The sequence below is a fragment of the Parus major genome, chromosome 7, assembly GCF_001522545.3.
Source record: "Parus major isolate Abel chromosome 7, Parus_major1.1, whole genome shotgun sequence".
Lineage (NCBI taxonomy): Eukaryota > Metazoa > Chordata > Aves > Passeriformes > Paridae > Parus > Parus major.
This window is the reverse complement of record NC_031776.1, coordinates 26,555,224-26,570,420: the sequence shown is the minus strand read 5'-3', so window position 1 is coordinate 26,570,420 and position 15,197 is coordinate 26,555,224. Positions and strand designations below refer to the sequence as shown.

Here is a 15,197-nt window from a genome sequence, read left to right as displayed (position 1 = left end):
TGGGACCTTACAACAAATCAGCAGCAATGGAAACATCTTGGGACTCCAGCAAAATCCCAGAGGAACAGGCACTATTGTGTGAGATTGGAAATTTCTCACACTTCAACATAACCTAGGAATCCCCCAGGAACAAAATTTCTCCTGGGAGGGGCACAGCTTGTCTGCCAGCCAGCAGTGGCAGAGCAAGGAAATAGAGAGTGATGAAGAACAAGCAGTGAGAAATGTTGTTTCAGTTCCAAAGGAAGATTTCAGGGAACAGAACAGCTTTGAATTTCTCCAGAGCTGTTCACCATAAGAATTGTAATCAACTGTGACAACAGCACCATCTTGGAGCTTTCATGTTTTCATGAAAAAACCAGCAGAAAGGGAGGAACCAAAAATATTTCAAGAACATTGTTCATCCCGGGACAGGAGCCTGTTAAAGGGAGATACTGGTTGTATTCTTCACATGCTGGCACTAGCTCAAGAACTGTTACAATGGTATGTTACCACACACCTCTGCACTGTTCTGCAGGAGTCAGCTTGTGGATTAGGACATCCTCAGGGTCCTCTGAACCCCAACCTTGCAAAACTGCCTGTGAACAATAAGGCAGAGGGCACACCACAACAACCAGCAGAAGCACTGCTATTACCTTGAAAAGGAGCAAAGAATGGCCACTGGTCCCATGAGAAAAATATAGATGAAAGAAAAGAAGAAGATACATTCTAAGGGTTATTTCCTACCCTGTAATATCTTTTACCTGCATTTGGTCAGGCTGAAGGACATATATTCCCTGAAACAAAAAGATATTCCAAGTGATTCATAAACACTATAATACATCAGTGCATATGGCAAATAAGTAATCGGTCCCAGAGAGGCCTTTGCAGCCAAGGTGGTTTCCTCAAATGCTTTATGTTGGCTTTAGCAGCTGATATTGTGTTCTTGACACTTGTTGTCTAAGGACACAGTGTTTAATAAGAACATTTGGCAGAAGGAAGCTGCACTCAATCCTTGATATTTGGCAGCTGTGACACAGCTCATGACAGGTACTGAGACCCATCTTTCAGGCTGGCTGAGCCATGAACTAGGTGAGTGGAGAAGAATGGGGGTGTTAGTGTCCAAGCTGGGAGGAGGGCTTAGAGCTTCTTCCCTCCCTGCTTCTATAATGTGAAAAGCCCCAATGCTATAAGTGAGTGTTCCCAAGCTTCAGGACCCTGTGAACTCTGTTGGTATTTCTCCCAAGTTCCCAAAAGGATAATAAAAGACCATCCTTGAGCCAGTGGGCTGCACAAACAACTCTTTCTTCCCCCATCTGCATCTGACAGGCTTTGGACAACTGCAGCTTCTTGTTTTGAGCCAAGTCCTCAAGGCTGAGAGGTGCCTCACACTTGCATCACTATCCCACCTCCCCAAAATGGGCAAGGTCAACAGGAATGGGTGGATGGAGGGATCTCAGACCTCAAAAGGAACCATGGACCTGTCTCTAGGGAGGGACTGGTGGTTTTCTGAACTCCGTGAAATGCTTTTCATTTGAAATTAAGATGAAGAAGAGGGGTGGGTGGGGAGGGGTCAGGGGGTGGGGAAGAGTGCAGGAGGGAAGAAATTAGGAAGGAAATAATGTATTTCCAAGAAAATGGTGTGGGGGGTTGTCTCCTGTCTGCCAGTCCTGTCCTGAGCTGAGTGTAGACTGGGTGCCTGCCTCTGCCCACAGCTGCCTCCTGGGAGAGTGAAAAAACACCAGGCAAGTACCCCCTCCTGCTACTTTGCACACACCATAGAAATGTGTCATTAGGAAATGAGCCTGCAAATATTTCATCTGACACTAAATCATTCCCTCTTTGACTCCAGACTCCCTAGCTGAGCCCTTGTCTGCTGAACAGAAAGTCATAGAGTATTATAAACATGAACTCCAACAAGCCTAAGGGTGGGATTACTCCAATGCTGCAGTTAATTTTCACCTTCTTGAGGTGGGGCAACTCATGAGGGGAGAGCAGACGAGACTGAAACAAGAGCCAAGGAGCTATCCAAGTTGGTGTGACAAAAAAAAAAGCCTTGAATCTATCTTTCCTCACTTGGGAGAGTCCAGTAGTGACACCTGGTGATACTTAGCTCTCCTGTTAATGGATCACTAAGTACATGTGAGCGAAACACTAGAAAACAAATGTTTTAGATATATATCACATAGACTGCAAGGACTTTGTTCTGCCTTTCTGAGGTGGATAAATATTACCCAAGGTGTAGTCTTTTTCATGCCTCATTTGAACTAATTAAGCCTAATGAGTATCACATATTGAGAGCCCAATTTTTAACAGTAGTGACATAGAAGGTCTCATATTTGTGACTTTAAGTCAATTTTAAACTGGAAAATGGACACTTACAGCCCTAGATTTTGATATGAACATCTGCAGACAAGATCTAGATGGCCTGTTAAAACATGTATGTCTGAAAAATAGCCCTGTGTGGGGACATCTTCGGACAGATAGCTGATGTACATTTATCTGCTACTGCAGCCTGCACCTTTTGCCATTCACACCTTTGAAGAACTTTATGGAAACTACCTAATTAATCCCTAACACATCTTAATCCTATACATAAGATTCTTGCTGGTTTTAAGAGGCTTCATTAATGTATCACCAAGTGATCCAGTGCAGAAACATACAACAGCTCTGGTCACACCTTAATAGGGCTGACTTGGCTGCCTTCCTTGGGGGCAGCAGGCTGAAAATTCTACTTGCTCCAGGTCACAGGGCCACTGGCTGCCACAGTAGGTCAGCACCCCTGACCTTGCAGGCTGCTGATGGCTCCCCAGCCCTCACTTCCAGTTGAGATGAGCTGTGATGAACTGAACGTGGCTGCATGAACAGAGCTTCTGGCTTCTAATCACCAAAAGTGAAACTCACCCAGATTCACCAAGCAGACGCTCTTAGTACTGCAAGACTCCGGTTAATAAGCAAGAGCAGGGATGTTACTACTAGTCTTACCAGCCCTGGTAACATTAAGTACTTACAAAATCAGCATTCATTTTTGTGGCTTGCAAAGTCCACCTGGATCCCTAAGGAGAAAACAGACATCTGTGAAGCTTTCAAGATGTTCCATGGGGCTAGAAAATGGGGACAGAGAAGATGGCAGGGAGGACTTATTTCCCATCTATTCCTTCCCTTCCCTGTAACACCCATCACTAGGCAGGGCACATTCTCCCCTCTCATTCTCCTGTGCCAGACACTTGGCAGGACTCTGAAGGGCTGAATAGCAGAGATGGTAGATGGCCCTGGACATTTGGTAGGAATGTGGCCCGCTGTGTCCCCAGCATGCTTTGGCATTACCCCAAAAGGACAGAGGTGCCAGCCGAGGCTGGTGGGCAGAGCTGTACACACTGTACTGTACCTGCTGATCAAACAGGGCCCAGAACATTGGCAGTGGTATGAAGAGGAAGAGAACACGAGTCACCATTTTAACCTCCCCAATCAGCTGTTTCTAAAAGGGAACAGGCAAAAAGGTAAGGTGGGGGTGTAAAGCCAACAGATGATTCAAGTCACAAAGCTTAATTCCTATTTCCTTCTGCATGGCAGTTCTTCATTGTACTTACTTGTGACATTGGATATATTTGCATTTCTACATTTCAGTGCAGCACCTAAACCGTCCATTAAGGGTCAGGAGAGTACAGATGTGGGAAGAGACAGGAAAATGCGTATGAGGGATGCTGTGGCCAGGCCAGTCTTACTGTCTCCTCTCTCTGTCTGCCCATCTCCCCCTTCCCACTCCAAACCTACCAGGTAGAGCATCACTTACCGAGTATTTTTCTGATGCCCAGTCCAGCCAGTGATCTCTCTTTGGAATCTCACGGGAGCGGTTTTTCAGCCTGTTTTTAATAGCAAACTAGGGAGAAAAACAGGTGAGTAACGCACTCATACTGTACCTGCCCTTGTCACATCCCCAACTCAAGGCTACCTTCCCCATCTCCAAATGTAAGTAGTACCAGAATATTGAGGGGGGTGGGTTGCTGGATACCTCTAAAATCTCAGATTGGATGCTTTATGATGAATTGTCTGGAGGGAAGTTTCTATGACACCAGTCAATTAAAGGTATGATGGGGGAATGTATTATAGAATCATCGAATCTTAGAATATCCTGAGTTGGGAAGGACCTACAAGGGTCACTGAAGTCTGACTCCTGGCCACTTTATGCTGTGTGCTCCAGTCACTGAACACTGAGCCACACTGGCAAAATAAATGGCAGACCTGACTTAGAAACCCTGTCTTTAAGATCCCGCCTGTTTCCCAAAGGTAAATTAGGCACTAGGATTGACCTAGATAAAAAAGAAAACATCTGCTGTTAGCAACAGCTTCCTGAAATAGAAACATCATTATCCACCTAATAATAAGAGAGCATTTTTTCACATACTGTATTCAGCTCACACACCATGAAAAACAATTTATAAGGCTCTAATGCAACTTCAGCAAGTGTCTCTTCCATTTACATGAACATGCTGAATGTCCATAATATGAATGTATGCTATTACTGTCTGCTGAACTGATAAAGTTCAGAAAAATTATTCAACTGGAAAAAAAATGGAGTCGTATATCTCTGAGTTTCTGAATTTTCCTTACAGTTCAGTTTCCACCAGCATCTGCCACTTGTGGTCTACTGACATCAACTGAACAGTTCATGGAGCTAAGGGAAAACAATTGAAATGCTGAAAGAATAAACTAGGACTTAAATGTGTTTCTTATTCCTTACAGCTTATCAACAAGACACCCAGTAGCAACATAGAGAAGAACTCCAAAAGTCACTTCCCCTTTCCCTTTGCATCTTTTTGTCCTGCAACCTCAGTCATGCATGAAAAAGAAAATTACACACACTTACACCGATGCATTTGCACACTTCCAGCAAGACGTTTCCTTGTGGTGGTGTTTTTCTGTACAGTCCACTTCCAGCAATGAACACAACTGAAAAAATATTATAATCCAAATGGGGGTTCACATGGCTGAAGCTCAGTCCTGCACTAGCTTCTGGGAAGGATCCCCCAACCCTGCATTCAACAGAAATGTTCTGCCCTCAGGAAACACAGGACTGTACTTCTAACTAAATAAATATACAGGAGTGCTTTAATACCTACAGATGGAAGAAAATGCAACATCCTACAAGAGGCAGTGTGATCCCAGAGAGTCACCATTGTCTTAACACCTGCTCTGGCACAACAGGCACCTCCACATCTGATTCATGCTGGGAACCAAAACTTTGAAAATTCACTTTGTCTTTGCTTTTTGTAGATTAAACTGAAGTACAATCCACGTTGAATTGCTGCAGCTGATGCTGGAAATCAAACCTCACCCATTGGAAACCTGTGAGGACTAATCCAGATAGAACACAGGATCTGTGCACTTGCACCTCACACACATTTCAGTGGAAACAGCCCAAAGATCCCTGCCTTACACAGAGATATAAACAAAAATTACCTCTATTTATAGTTTCCACAAAGGGAAATACAATTTAAGATAATGTTTTATCTTAGTTTTCTCCCTCAAAGCCCAAAGAATATCAGAATGAGGCTTCAAAATTCTGTCAGAGATGGAGTTATCTGATTGTGTATCATTTGTCCCGCTCTACGAGAGTCTTTGAGCACATTGGAATTTCAAAGAGATTAGTAAGGAGAAACATCTTAACTTTTAAAACTAACCCTATTATCTGGGTCAGTCCACAGGCAGTGAAGAATAGCAGGTACTTCTGTCCTAACACAGGAGGCCTGAAACAATGCAGGGAACTCACCTTTGCTTTTATCTGACCATGAACATCTTTCAGCATCCAAGTTTGACTTGCAGAACTTGAGAGACCTCTGAAGTCAGTTTAGGTGAGTAGCACTTTGCATCTGTGCAAAGTCAGAGTGGGTAGATGCACTACCTGACCCTCAGCATCTCCCTCTGGAGATGTTGGTGCGTTTAAAAATGTGATCTGTTAGTTTTGCTGAAATACCTTCTGGTGATGCCATTGACTCCTTTGGGAGCTGATGTTCCTGCATTAGGTTTAGCATTTGGAATTAAAAGGTATCAATCTACCCCATCCTTACAACCATAGCAGCCCAAACAATCTCCCTCTAAATCTGCTTCTAAATCTATCCTTGTTTTCCATCAACACAGGGAGAGGGCCAGTTAGGGCTGAAAGTGTATTTTCTCCAGCTCTGCATGCTGCTCACATAGTCAAATATATCACTTCCCAGAGCATTTTAGCATGTTACAAAAGAACAGAGCTGCTTTGCCAGGCAGGACTTGGAATTTGGCAACAGGACACTAGCTAAAAACACATTTCCACCGATGCCCTCACTGAAACTGCAATATTTACACCTTCTTTTTCCCCTGGGCAACTATTGCTCTGCTAGAAACATTCATCACAGCATGGTGCACAGAGGAGAGAGCCTGTGTGGTCCTAAACTGATAGGAACAGGCCACAGGGGGAAATAGAACCTTCTCAGGACTGTGACCATGCACTGTTTTGAAAAAAATTGCTGCAACATTAGCTGTGGCCTGATGACCTTTCTTCAGTTTCCTGATTCTTTTCCCTGATGGAAATTTGAGTGGAGACCGCAACATTCACATTCTCTGGGGGCAAACTTTTCAAATCCCAGATGCTGCGGTGAAATCACACAACTGCTTGGTCTCTCAGTGAAGGTAACAAACTGAATGAGAAGTCACCCCATGCTGTGTCAAAAGCTCACACATGCAGTGTAATAAGGGGACTGCTCTTCTCAGCAGTTTGCAGCTGTGAAATTAAAGCTAATAGGGTGTCCTCTCTACTGGCTATCAAGGAGTAACATGCCATGAGTAAAAATGGGGAGATTGCTGAATGTTTTATAAAGGTTGGAGAAGAAGTCTTGACAAGTAGTCTTAATGGGGCTAAGATGCAAGCATTAAGAAGCATGGGGATTGTGGCTGTCTCCTGACACTTGGATAATAAGGATTTTTTATTGCAACATAATAATAAGTTGTCACTGTAATTGTGGGAATTACTTCAGCCAAGCAAAGTAAGACAGCTCAGAACAAACTAACATTTCATTTAGGCTCCTTCTGCAGCACACAGATTCAGTGGCAGAAGTCTGAGACATTAAAGATGGCCCTGAGCTGCAAGAAGCCCATGGAAAGGTTAGAAGTGGCATGTTAAGCTTCTCTTCTATAAGGTGGGGGTCTCTGAGGACTGCTCCGATTGCAGTTCAAAGGCCATGCCTGCTCATAGGCAAAGCTGAAAGCCATCAGGAGAATCATTTTGGTGCCTCCCTTTGCATTAGAGCAAAGCAATTATACTGTGAAACATCCATCAGAGCACCCCCTTAACAGTATCATGATTACAGTAAAACCATGGTCTGCCCACCATCAATGAACTACTGATATTTATTGCTATTCTGAACTGGGGAATTGTTAGGTGACCTTGAACCCTTTCATTTCCCATCACAATATCCATCCAGAATTAATGAATTTGTGCACTTTCTCATCTATCCATGGACTCAAAAATGGTAACTCCTATTACAGGCATCACTTTTTCAACTTACCAAGCGCCAACACCATCAGTGCTGCTGGGACGCCAAAAGCCAGTGCATAACAATCCTCTCCAAAACATTTCACATCCCCTAAAAAAGAATTCAGAAATAAAAGCAGCTCATTACATCTAGACTTATGTTACCAGGGCTTTTGATTTTATTCCCTAAATCAGTCACTTCCCCTGCTTTTAAATCTTCTTTGCTGGTGCTTGACACTGTGAATTGAATCTCCTTGAAACAGTTGTCCTCCCTTGATGAAGAAAATTTGGAAGCAGGGTTAGTGTCTGCCAGCAAAAGCAGCTGATAATGGGATATTGATGCAAATGGTAGAAGGGAGGGGGCAGACAAATAGGTATAATGAAGTACTAGGAACTGTAATTGGAAAAAAAAAAAAAAAGTACAACATTTAAAATAACCTGAAGCCATTCTGTATTTGACTAGATCTAAATAACCAGTACTGTGTTTCCACATTCTTTGTGCCAGCTGCATCAGTCTTGAGTGAAAAACCTGAATTTGATTTCATAGCGACCTACAGTGGACAAAGTGGAAGCCAATGCCTGCACCGTGTAAGTGGAAGCCCAGGATAAGCCTTAGAACTCCAGTTCCCTCTCTCACCACCATCATTCTCACTAGGGGCAGCCTGCTCCAAATGTCAGGTCTTGCAGCAAACCATTAGGAAGCTAGGTGTGTTACAGCACGGTTTGCATCAGTCTGAGCTCTGGGTCACTGAAACCCTGTGCCTCTTGGACCAGATCAGTCCTTGCACGGTGCTCCAGCTGCAAACAGCAAACCAGCTGTGTGGGCTCTGTGTTTGAGTGCCAGGGGCAAGACATTACTGCATTCTTACATGGATAATGACAAAATGGCTAAAGCAAGCCAACAGAATTAACAGGAGACCAATCCATGAAGCCCTCAGCTGCTCCTGTTTGCTGTAGCTGGAAAGTCACAGCTGCACAGCATAGCACAGCATTTATTTACTTATTTTCGGCAAATTAGCTGAAATCCAACAAAGCTGAGAGCAACATTATAGGCACGCTGAACTTCTAACATGCTAAATGAGTTGAACCTCTCTACCTAAAAGTATAAATTTCATATTTGTACCAAATGTCTACAACCTGCATTTCCTCCCTTCCAAGAAAAGATTTCACACTTAGAAAAAATATTACTCTTTCCCCATCCTCTCCACTTCAGTTCCATGTTGCAACTAGTTTATACTGGCACACATTTTGAGGCTTCAAGGGACTGGATTTTCATCTGCCCATTGACTACTTTAAGCAAAAGCCCCTCTCAACTGAATTCTGACCTGGAGTCACCAGAGAATGAACAAGTAAGAGATACAGCATTTGTCTTTGTCTCTGTGCATGGTGTTAACATGAGACAAGAGCATGTTAAAATGACACTCCATACAAACAGAGCTTTCTGGAAGCCATGGAATGGAATGAAAAAAATGGCAACTAAATGTGAAGACTACCTTGTCCCTGTCCCCATCACCTATGGCCTGCTGCTCTGCCACTGTGTGTGTATTTAGAGCGTGCCAATCCCTTTGGCTTCGAAGTGCTGCGATACAATGAAGGAAGTGCAGCGAGGCTCAGGGACTAAAAAGGGTTTTGCAAGCAGGCTGGAATATAAAGTAGGTCGTAAATGGGGCATAGGCCTGTGCTTTGTCTTCAAAGCTAGTTGCTCAGGGCAGCAATCTTGCAAACAGACCCACGCAGACAAGCCTGAGTGCCAGGACAGAGACCTCCAGAATCAGCAGCACCCCGTGGGAGGGAGAAGGTAGGACTTTAAAACCAGCCCTGCCGTTTTTCAGCCCTGATACTGCACAGGACAGCAGAGCTCCTTTCCCATCCATAGTATACCTGAAGGCAAGTCCTTTGCTGGCAGTGGGGAGTAGATGACTATACAGGTCCTTCCACCTTTCATGTTTTAATTCTGCAGTTCAGGCTGGCTTTGAAATACAACCAGGAATATAATTTCTGTGAGTTGTCTGCCTGTATTATAAATCTGTTATGCTGCTACAGCAGGATTAACAAGGTGTAAATGCAATACACTGACCACTCCACAGATAATATAATTTCTGCCATTCTGTTGTCATAAGAGTCTAACTATGCACAGCAGAGTAGTTAGATGGCAGCTAATTTATTGTTTTATTCAAAATCCACACTGACCTCTTAGTACAGGAGTTACAAACGTGGAGATCAAACTTCCAGCATTAATGGATAAATAGAAGATGGAAAAAAACTTGCTTCTCTCCGAGGTCTAAAACAAGAGAAGACAATGTCAATGTCATGGCTAATGCACTGCATTGGGCTTGCAAATTGAACACTATCAATTCTCTCGTTAGGAAGGCTGGGTAAATATTGACACAAAGTGCATAAAATGTTAAGCAAACAAGCTTGTCTTCAGTTGATGGTAAATGCTCACACAAATCAGCTCACGTTACTTGAGAAGTGCTTTGGGGCTTTTTGGCATTTCAGAGGAAACGCCGCTGCTTTGAGAGTGTTGTGAGACTGGAAGGAGGGGAAAGCATTTACTTATTCAGGACAAGTAGCATGATTCAGATCCTTTGTCACCTAATTCAATCCAATTTAGCATGGTTTGACAAGCTCATAATTTCTTTCCATGTCTGAGCTCTTTTTTTTTTTTTTTTTTTCCTTTCCCCTCCTCTCCTGTGTAGAAATAGAAAAAGAAACCTGTATATTTTAAGGAGCTGCTAATCACAGCATAGGTGAAAGAGTGCCAGCAATTGACAAGTATCTATCAAAGAGGATACCACCAAGGTGAGGCCAATCAACCTCAAAGTAATAGGGTAAATTAAATCTAGGGGAGCAAATTTAAGAGCCTGGTGGAGGGATGAACTCTAAGAGGAAGAGTTCTGAATTTAACCTAAGCTGTAACATACTGTAGTTTATTGAGTCAAAGAATTCCTGCTGATCTTCTTTCTTCCTGCATAATTCATAATTTGGAAGGAATCAAGAATTTGATGCAGAGTTTGGTCCCTTGTGCAGGATTAATGTGTGTGTGCAGTGTCTCCTGGCTTGCAGGAGGGACATGCATGCACAGTCACACGTGTGCTGTATACAGTGTTAACCTCCTCCCCGAGCCTGGGTGGGCTGCAGAGAGGGGAAACAAAAGCAGACTACCTGACCCACCCTGTGCTCATGTGGATCAGCAGCTCTGAAACACCTGAATTGATAGAGGTAGTGGGGAAAATTGTCAGACATGGCATGGTGCCTGGAAGAGAGCTTCTTAGGGCACCTTGAGCCTCCTCTCTATGACCTGAGCATTATTTGAATGCAAAGCTTTAATTTAGCTGAAACTCCTCAGGGACTGTTGTTCTGTCTCCTTTCCTTCTAATGTGTCCTGCTTCTGTGAGCTCCCTGAGACAACTATATTCACAAGGCTAGAAAACTGGAGAAAATGTGAAGAATTGCAGGCAGCTAAAAGAGGACAGCTGTAAAGTAATGAATCCTGAGCTCCAGAAACATAACAAAACTTCCTGTAACTGATGGTGCAGCCAACAGGAAATATTGCTACTTCAAATGGCAAGAAGCCTCTTATCACAGGGGATTACTGCAGGGAAGAGGGGGAGGTGGGAGAGTATGGGAGAGCTTCTCTTTATGTCCCCTTGTAAAGTGGGTAGTGAGAAGGTCAGGGTGAAAGACCCATCACCTCCCACTGCCACCCACCAAGGAGTCTGGGGGTCTGATAACTTGGATTAAGGGCTCTCTGCCTTGACCCAGCAGTTAGGAAGACTTCATCAACTTGAGCTTTTGGCTTTTACACAATTTTATTTCCTAGAGTGCTCAAGAGTGACCCATACATTCCTCATAAATTATTTATCCTGGACTAAAGGATTTGAAAGCCCATAAAAATCATCTCAATGGCATGTTCTCATGGTTAATAGAAAACAGCAGTGGGTCTTACTATCTGTTATATTCCATTCCTTGCTGCTGGTTTTGATAACCCAGAACTTTCTACTGCTAAACTAGTAAAATTTTATTTTCTTTTTCATTCTACCTTAGTGACTAGTTATTTGTCATAATAGAGAAAACCAGAGAAATGAGCAGCCTCAGCAATCTTCCCCATTCCTGGATAGCCCTCCCATGATTTGTCATGCAGTAGAGCCCTCACAGTCCTGCCCTCTTCTAGCCAAACTGTCATGGCATGTCTCTAACCCTTCATATCTGACCAAATCAGAATTTCAGAGAGCTGTGATAAACTCAAGCATGCATCTTTTGACATGATAAAGTCTAGAGCAACAATTACCAAAAAAAATGTGGTGGCAAGAGAAGAGGGTAGTGATGCATAAAGAATTTGGAGCACTTTATTTCACACATTTTCAGATTTTAGTGATGAAAAGAAAAATGGTCAGAGAAAAGCTGAAATAACTACAAAAATAATGACCCAGTAGCTTGCAAATTATACTGATTTGAATAAAGATTTTCCTCCCTATTGTCTTAATCTTTAGAGCAGACATACATTAACAACATGATTTGGATTAGCTAATTTGAGAAAAGGTACTGTACGTGATAATCCTGATCTCCTTGGCAACCAGAAAATAAAGAAACAAAGGAAAGCTATTAGCACCTTAAACACCATACTGCACTGTTTGAAAGCAGCTTTGGTCCCTAATTAATATGCACAGCAGCTTCACATTCTTATAACATATCGTAAATATAATTTTGTTCAGGTATTTTTTACTTGGATTTCCAATCCCATAGACAAAGGCATTTGGAAATCTCCTGCAGATAAATCTGTTTTCCCTATTTGACCTCCTGCCAAATCAGTCCCTATCACTGTCTGTAGTAGTACCATTCTCAAAGTGGCAGATGCAAGACTATTATGTTCCTGAAGTACTTAAAAGAGGATCAGATTGATGTTGTGCATTTACCTCAAAACATAAACTTGTGTCTAGGAATAGCAGGAGCAATTTAGTTATTTATACACAGAACTACCTCATCCCAAGTTTTCAAACAAAACAACTAAGCCTGTGCACTTAAGGACTCAGATTAAGCTTATTTGTGTCCTGAAAATTAAGGGGGAATCAAATGCTCCAGTTCATAGGGAATCTAAAAAACTTATTTCAGCCTACCTGGAGTGGAAAAAAAATAAAACATAAGGCCCCCCCAAACACCACTTCAGAGGAAAGAAATATTCTGGGTTGGCCTCAAACCTTTCATTCCTTACAAAATCAAAACTTCTCATTCCAATTCTGATGACTTAAACTTCCTATCACATAGCATAAAACATTTGTTTCTTCTGAAAGGCCAAGACATTTCAAAATGGTAAAATTGAAAACTTTCTATTTTGAAAAGAACGTTTGAAAAAGAACAAATAGAGCAGAACACATTGTTCTTATCAGAATGCTTTTTACAGTTTTCTTTCTCTAAATTAGTTTTTCTTGAAGGTAGCACACAGGTGAATGTTTGAGCCTTTGTACTTGATAAATTTGTTGGAGAGATGTAGTCTGAATGCTGGAGAATGGGTACAGGCCCACACAACAACAGGCAGTTCAGGTTTTCTCTCTGTAACGCAGCTGTAGTCGTAAATTTGGAATAATAATATGTATGTGCCTGAGAGGGGTGCTGAGATTCATTAGCTGAAGTCTACAAAACACTCCGAAGATAAGTGTTACATATTATCATACTGTAATTAGGTGGTAATTGAAAGATGCTGGATAAACACTATTAATCATTAATATTCATAGAAGTAGCACTTGTGTAAATGCTGCTGTTGGACCTCTTGGAATTCTTTTGGGACAACTATTGGTGCAGCAAGCCAGGATGCCCACGCACTGGGATGCATACAGCTATCCCAGAGCACGTGTTCTGTGCTGCCAGCCTGCTTTCAGAGTTGTGCCAGCTGGGGAGGCTGGTGACCACCAGAGCATTGCTGATCCCCCCTCTGCAGCATCCCCTAAAGCACCAGGTGCAACTGGCAGCATGTAGACACGCCTGCAGGAGGATCTGCTTTGGACAAGTGACCACGGAATGTTCCATGTTTTGTTACTTCCAAGTAATCCTAAAATTCATCACTTCAGCATCACTCAGCTCATGTGCAGGAAGCACTTCCCAAAGTTTTAAATTCAGTCTATACTATTTCATTACGTGTTGACTTCATCCTGGGCATTGCAAAAGACAAGGAGAAAGCTGCCCTACTGGGCTCTTTGTCCAAGGGCCAACTCTTATCCAACTTTAACGGTGCTTTTCCTGACACTCTATTAGTCTAATGTCCTTCTCTAATGCTTCCATTGATGGGAATTTCCATCTCCCAAAGGCCCTAGTATTTTCCATTATTTCTCTAGATCTATTTCTGGAAAAAAATTTCACACTGTCAGTCCTAAATAATCCTCCTTGATAAGCCTACTCACCACAGACCCCAACACTTATTTTCTTTTTTGTTGCAGTGGCCGTATATATATTTGAGGACTTAAGACACACAACTTGCTGATTTGAATACTTATCATTAAGAAAATATAAAATTTTATTTGTGTGTTAGGCCAACATAAATCTATTTAACTTGAAGTCAATTGAAAAATGTAGCATTTTGCCTGAGGATTAGCACTTCCTGACCTGCTTTGCTTCCTTAAATACTACCTTATCCCTGGTTGAGCCCCTGTGCTGAATAATGGGAGTTTGAGATTAGTGCAGATGAGGGGCTAAGCACTCATGACAGAGAATGAGGACACAAAGCACCTGGACAACAATTCACAGGATACACAGCACAAACACAGCTAAACAGAAACATTTTCTCTACTCTTCAGAAATTTCCATTCTGCAATATCCAGAAAACATTCTGGCATTACTTGCAAAAGGCTAGAATTTCCTGCAGTTCTTTCTGAACAATATCTGAGACTCAGACTATGACTGATTTGAGGAAAAAAATCCTACAGAAGCATAGGCTGGTGATAGTCTTTTCTTTCATTTGCACTATTCTTTCATTTCACAGTATTTTCTTTCATTTGCAGTATTCCACTGCAGTGCATTATAATCACCCCTGTTAAGCTGACTTGTGATATATACAATTCCGTGATATGCAAGACAGGATTTTTCAACTACTCTGATGTCCAATTAACATTTAAATGTTTAGATGCAATTATGACCTATCCTTTCCAGTATCAATCCTGTTCTGCTGTCATTTTGCCTTCTTGAAGCATCTAGATTCTTTCAAGTCTTATGCAAACCATCCTATCTCATGTGTTACTACATCTTTTCTAGCAAACTGGCCCGTATTCTAAGCACAACTGGATTTTGATCCCATAAACATCCTCACAAAGTAAGCAGACACTGCAGATTTTAGGAAAGAAGTCTTACATGTTCTTCTTCAAACTGGTCCCCACCAAATGCAGAGACACAGGGCTTGATCCCTCCTGTTCCAAGGGCGATCAAAAAGAGACCAACCATAGACAGGACCCTTCATGCAAGAACAAAAATATCACCATTGCAAAACATTTCCAGTGCTTATGAGAGCATTTTAGAAACATGATTCCTCTGATAATGTTGTCTTTTGCACACAAGTAATGATGATGAGCCAGATAAACAAACAAATTAAATATCCTATTAATTTGAAAAACAAATTAATTATCTGTACCAGTCAATTAACCAAACTGGTTTTGTCAGTTTCTTGTTGTTCTGAGATCCAACGGACATATAGGAGATCAAAGATCTAAGGAATAGTTTTTACTCATAT

General features: G+C 42.2%; 1 protein-coding gene across 4 annotated transcripts in view; it reads right to left on the bottom strand.

Annotated features, from left to right (window-relative positions):
• Positions 1 to 15,197, bottom strand: part of SLC15A2 (solute carrier family 15 member 2) — a 60,960-nt gene that overhangs the window by 25,374 nt on the left and 20,389 nt on the right. For all 4 annotated transcript variants that reach the window (XR_004498250.1, XM_015635161.3, XM_015635162.2 and 1 more), the window contains 8 exons: positions 14,822 to 14,921; positions 9,674 to 9,764; positions 7,518 to 7,595; positions 4,844 to 4,926; positions 3,770 to 3,856; positions 3,365 to 3,454; positions 2,988 to 3,032; positions 741 to 773 (listed from right to left, as the gene is read on the bottom strand). Coding sequence is in view for 3 of the 4 variants with exons in the window: in XM_015635161.3 (XP_015490647.1) it covers positions 741 to 773; positions 2,988 to 3,032; positions 3,365 to 3,454; positions 3,770 to 3,856; positions 4,844 to 4,926; positions 7,518 to 7,595; positions 9,674 to 9,764; positions 14,822 to 14,921 (607 nt within the window). In the remaining variant the exon portion in view is untranslated. The remainder of the gene's footprint in view (positions 1 to 740; positions 774 to 2,987; positions 3,033 to 3,364; positions 3,455 to 3,769; positions 3,857 to 4,843; positions 4,927 to 7,517; positions 7,596 to 9,673; positions 9,765 to 14,821; positions 14,922 to 15,197) is intronic.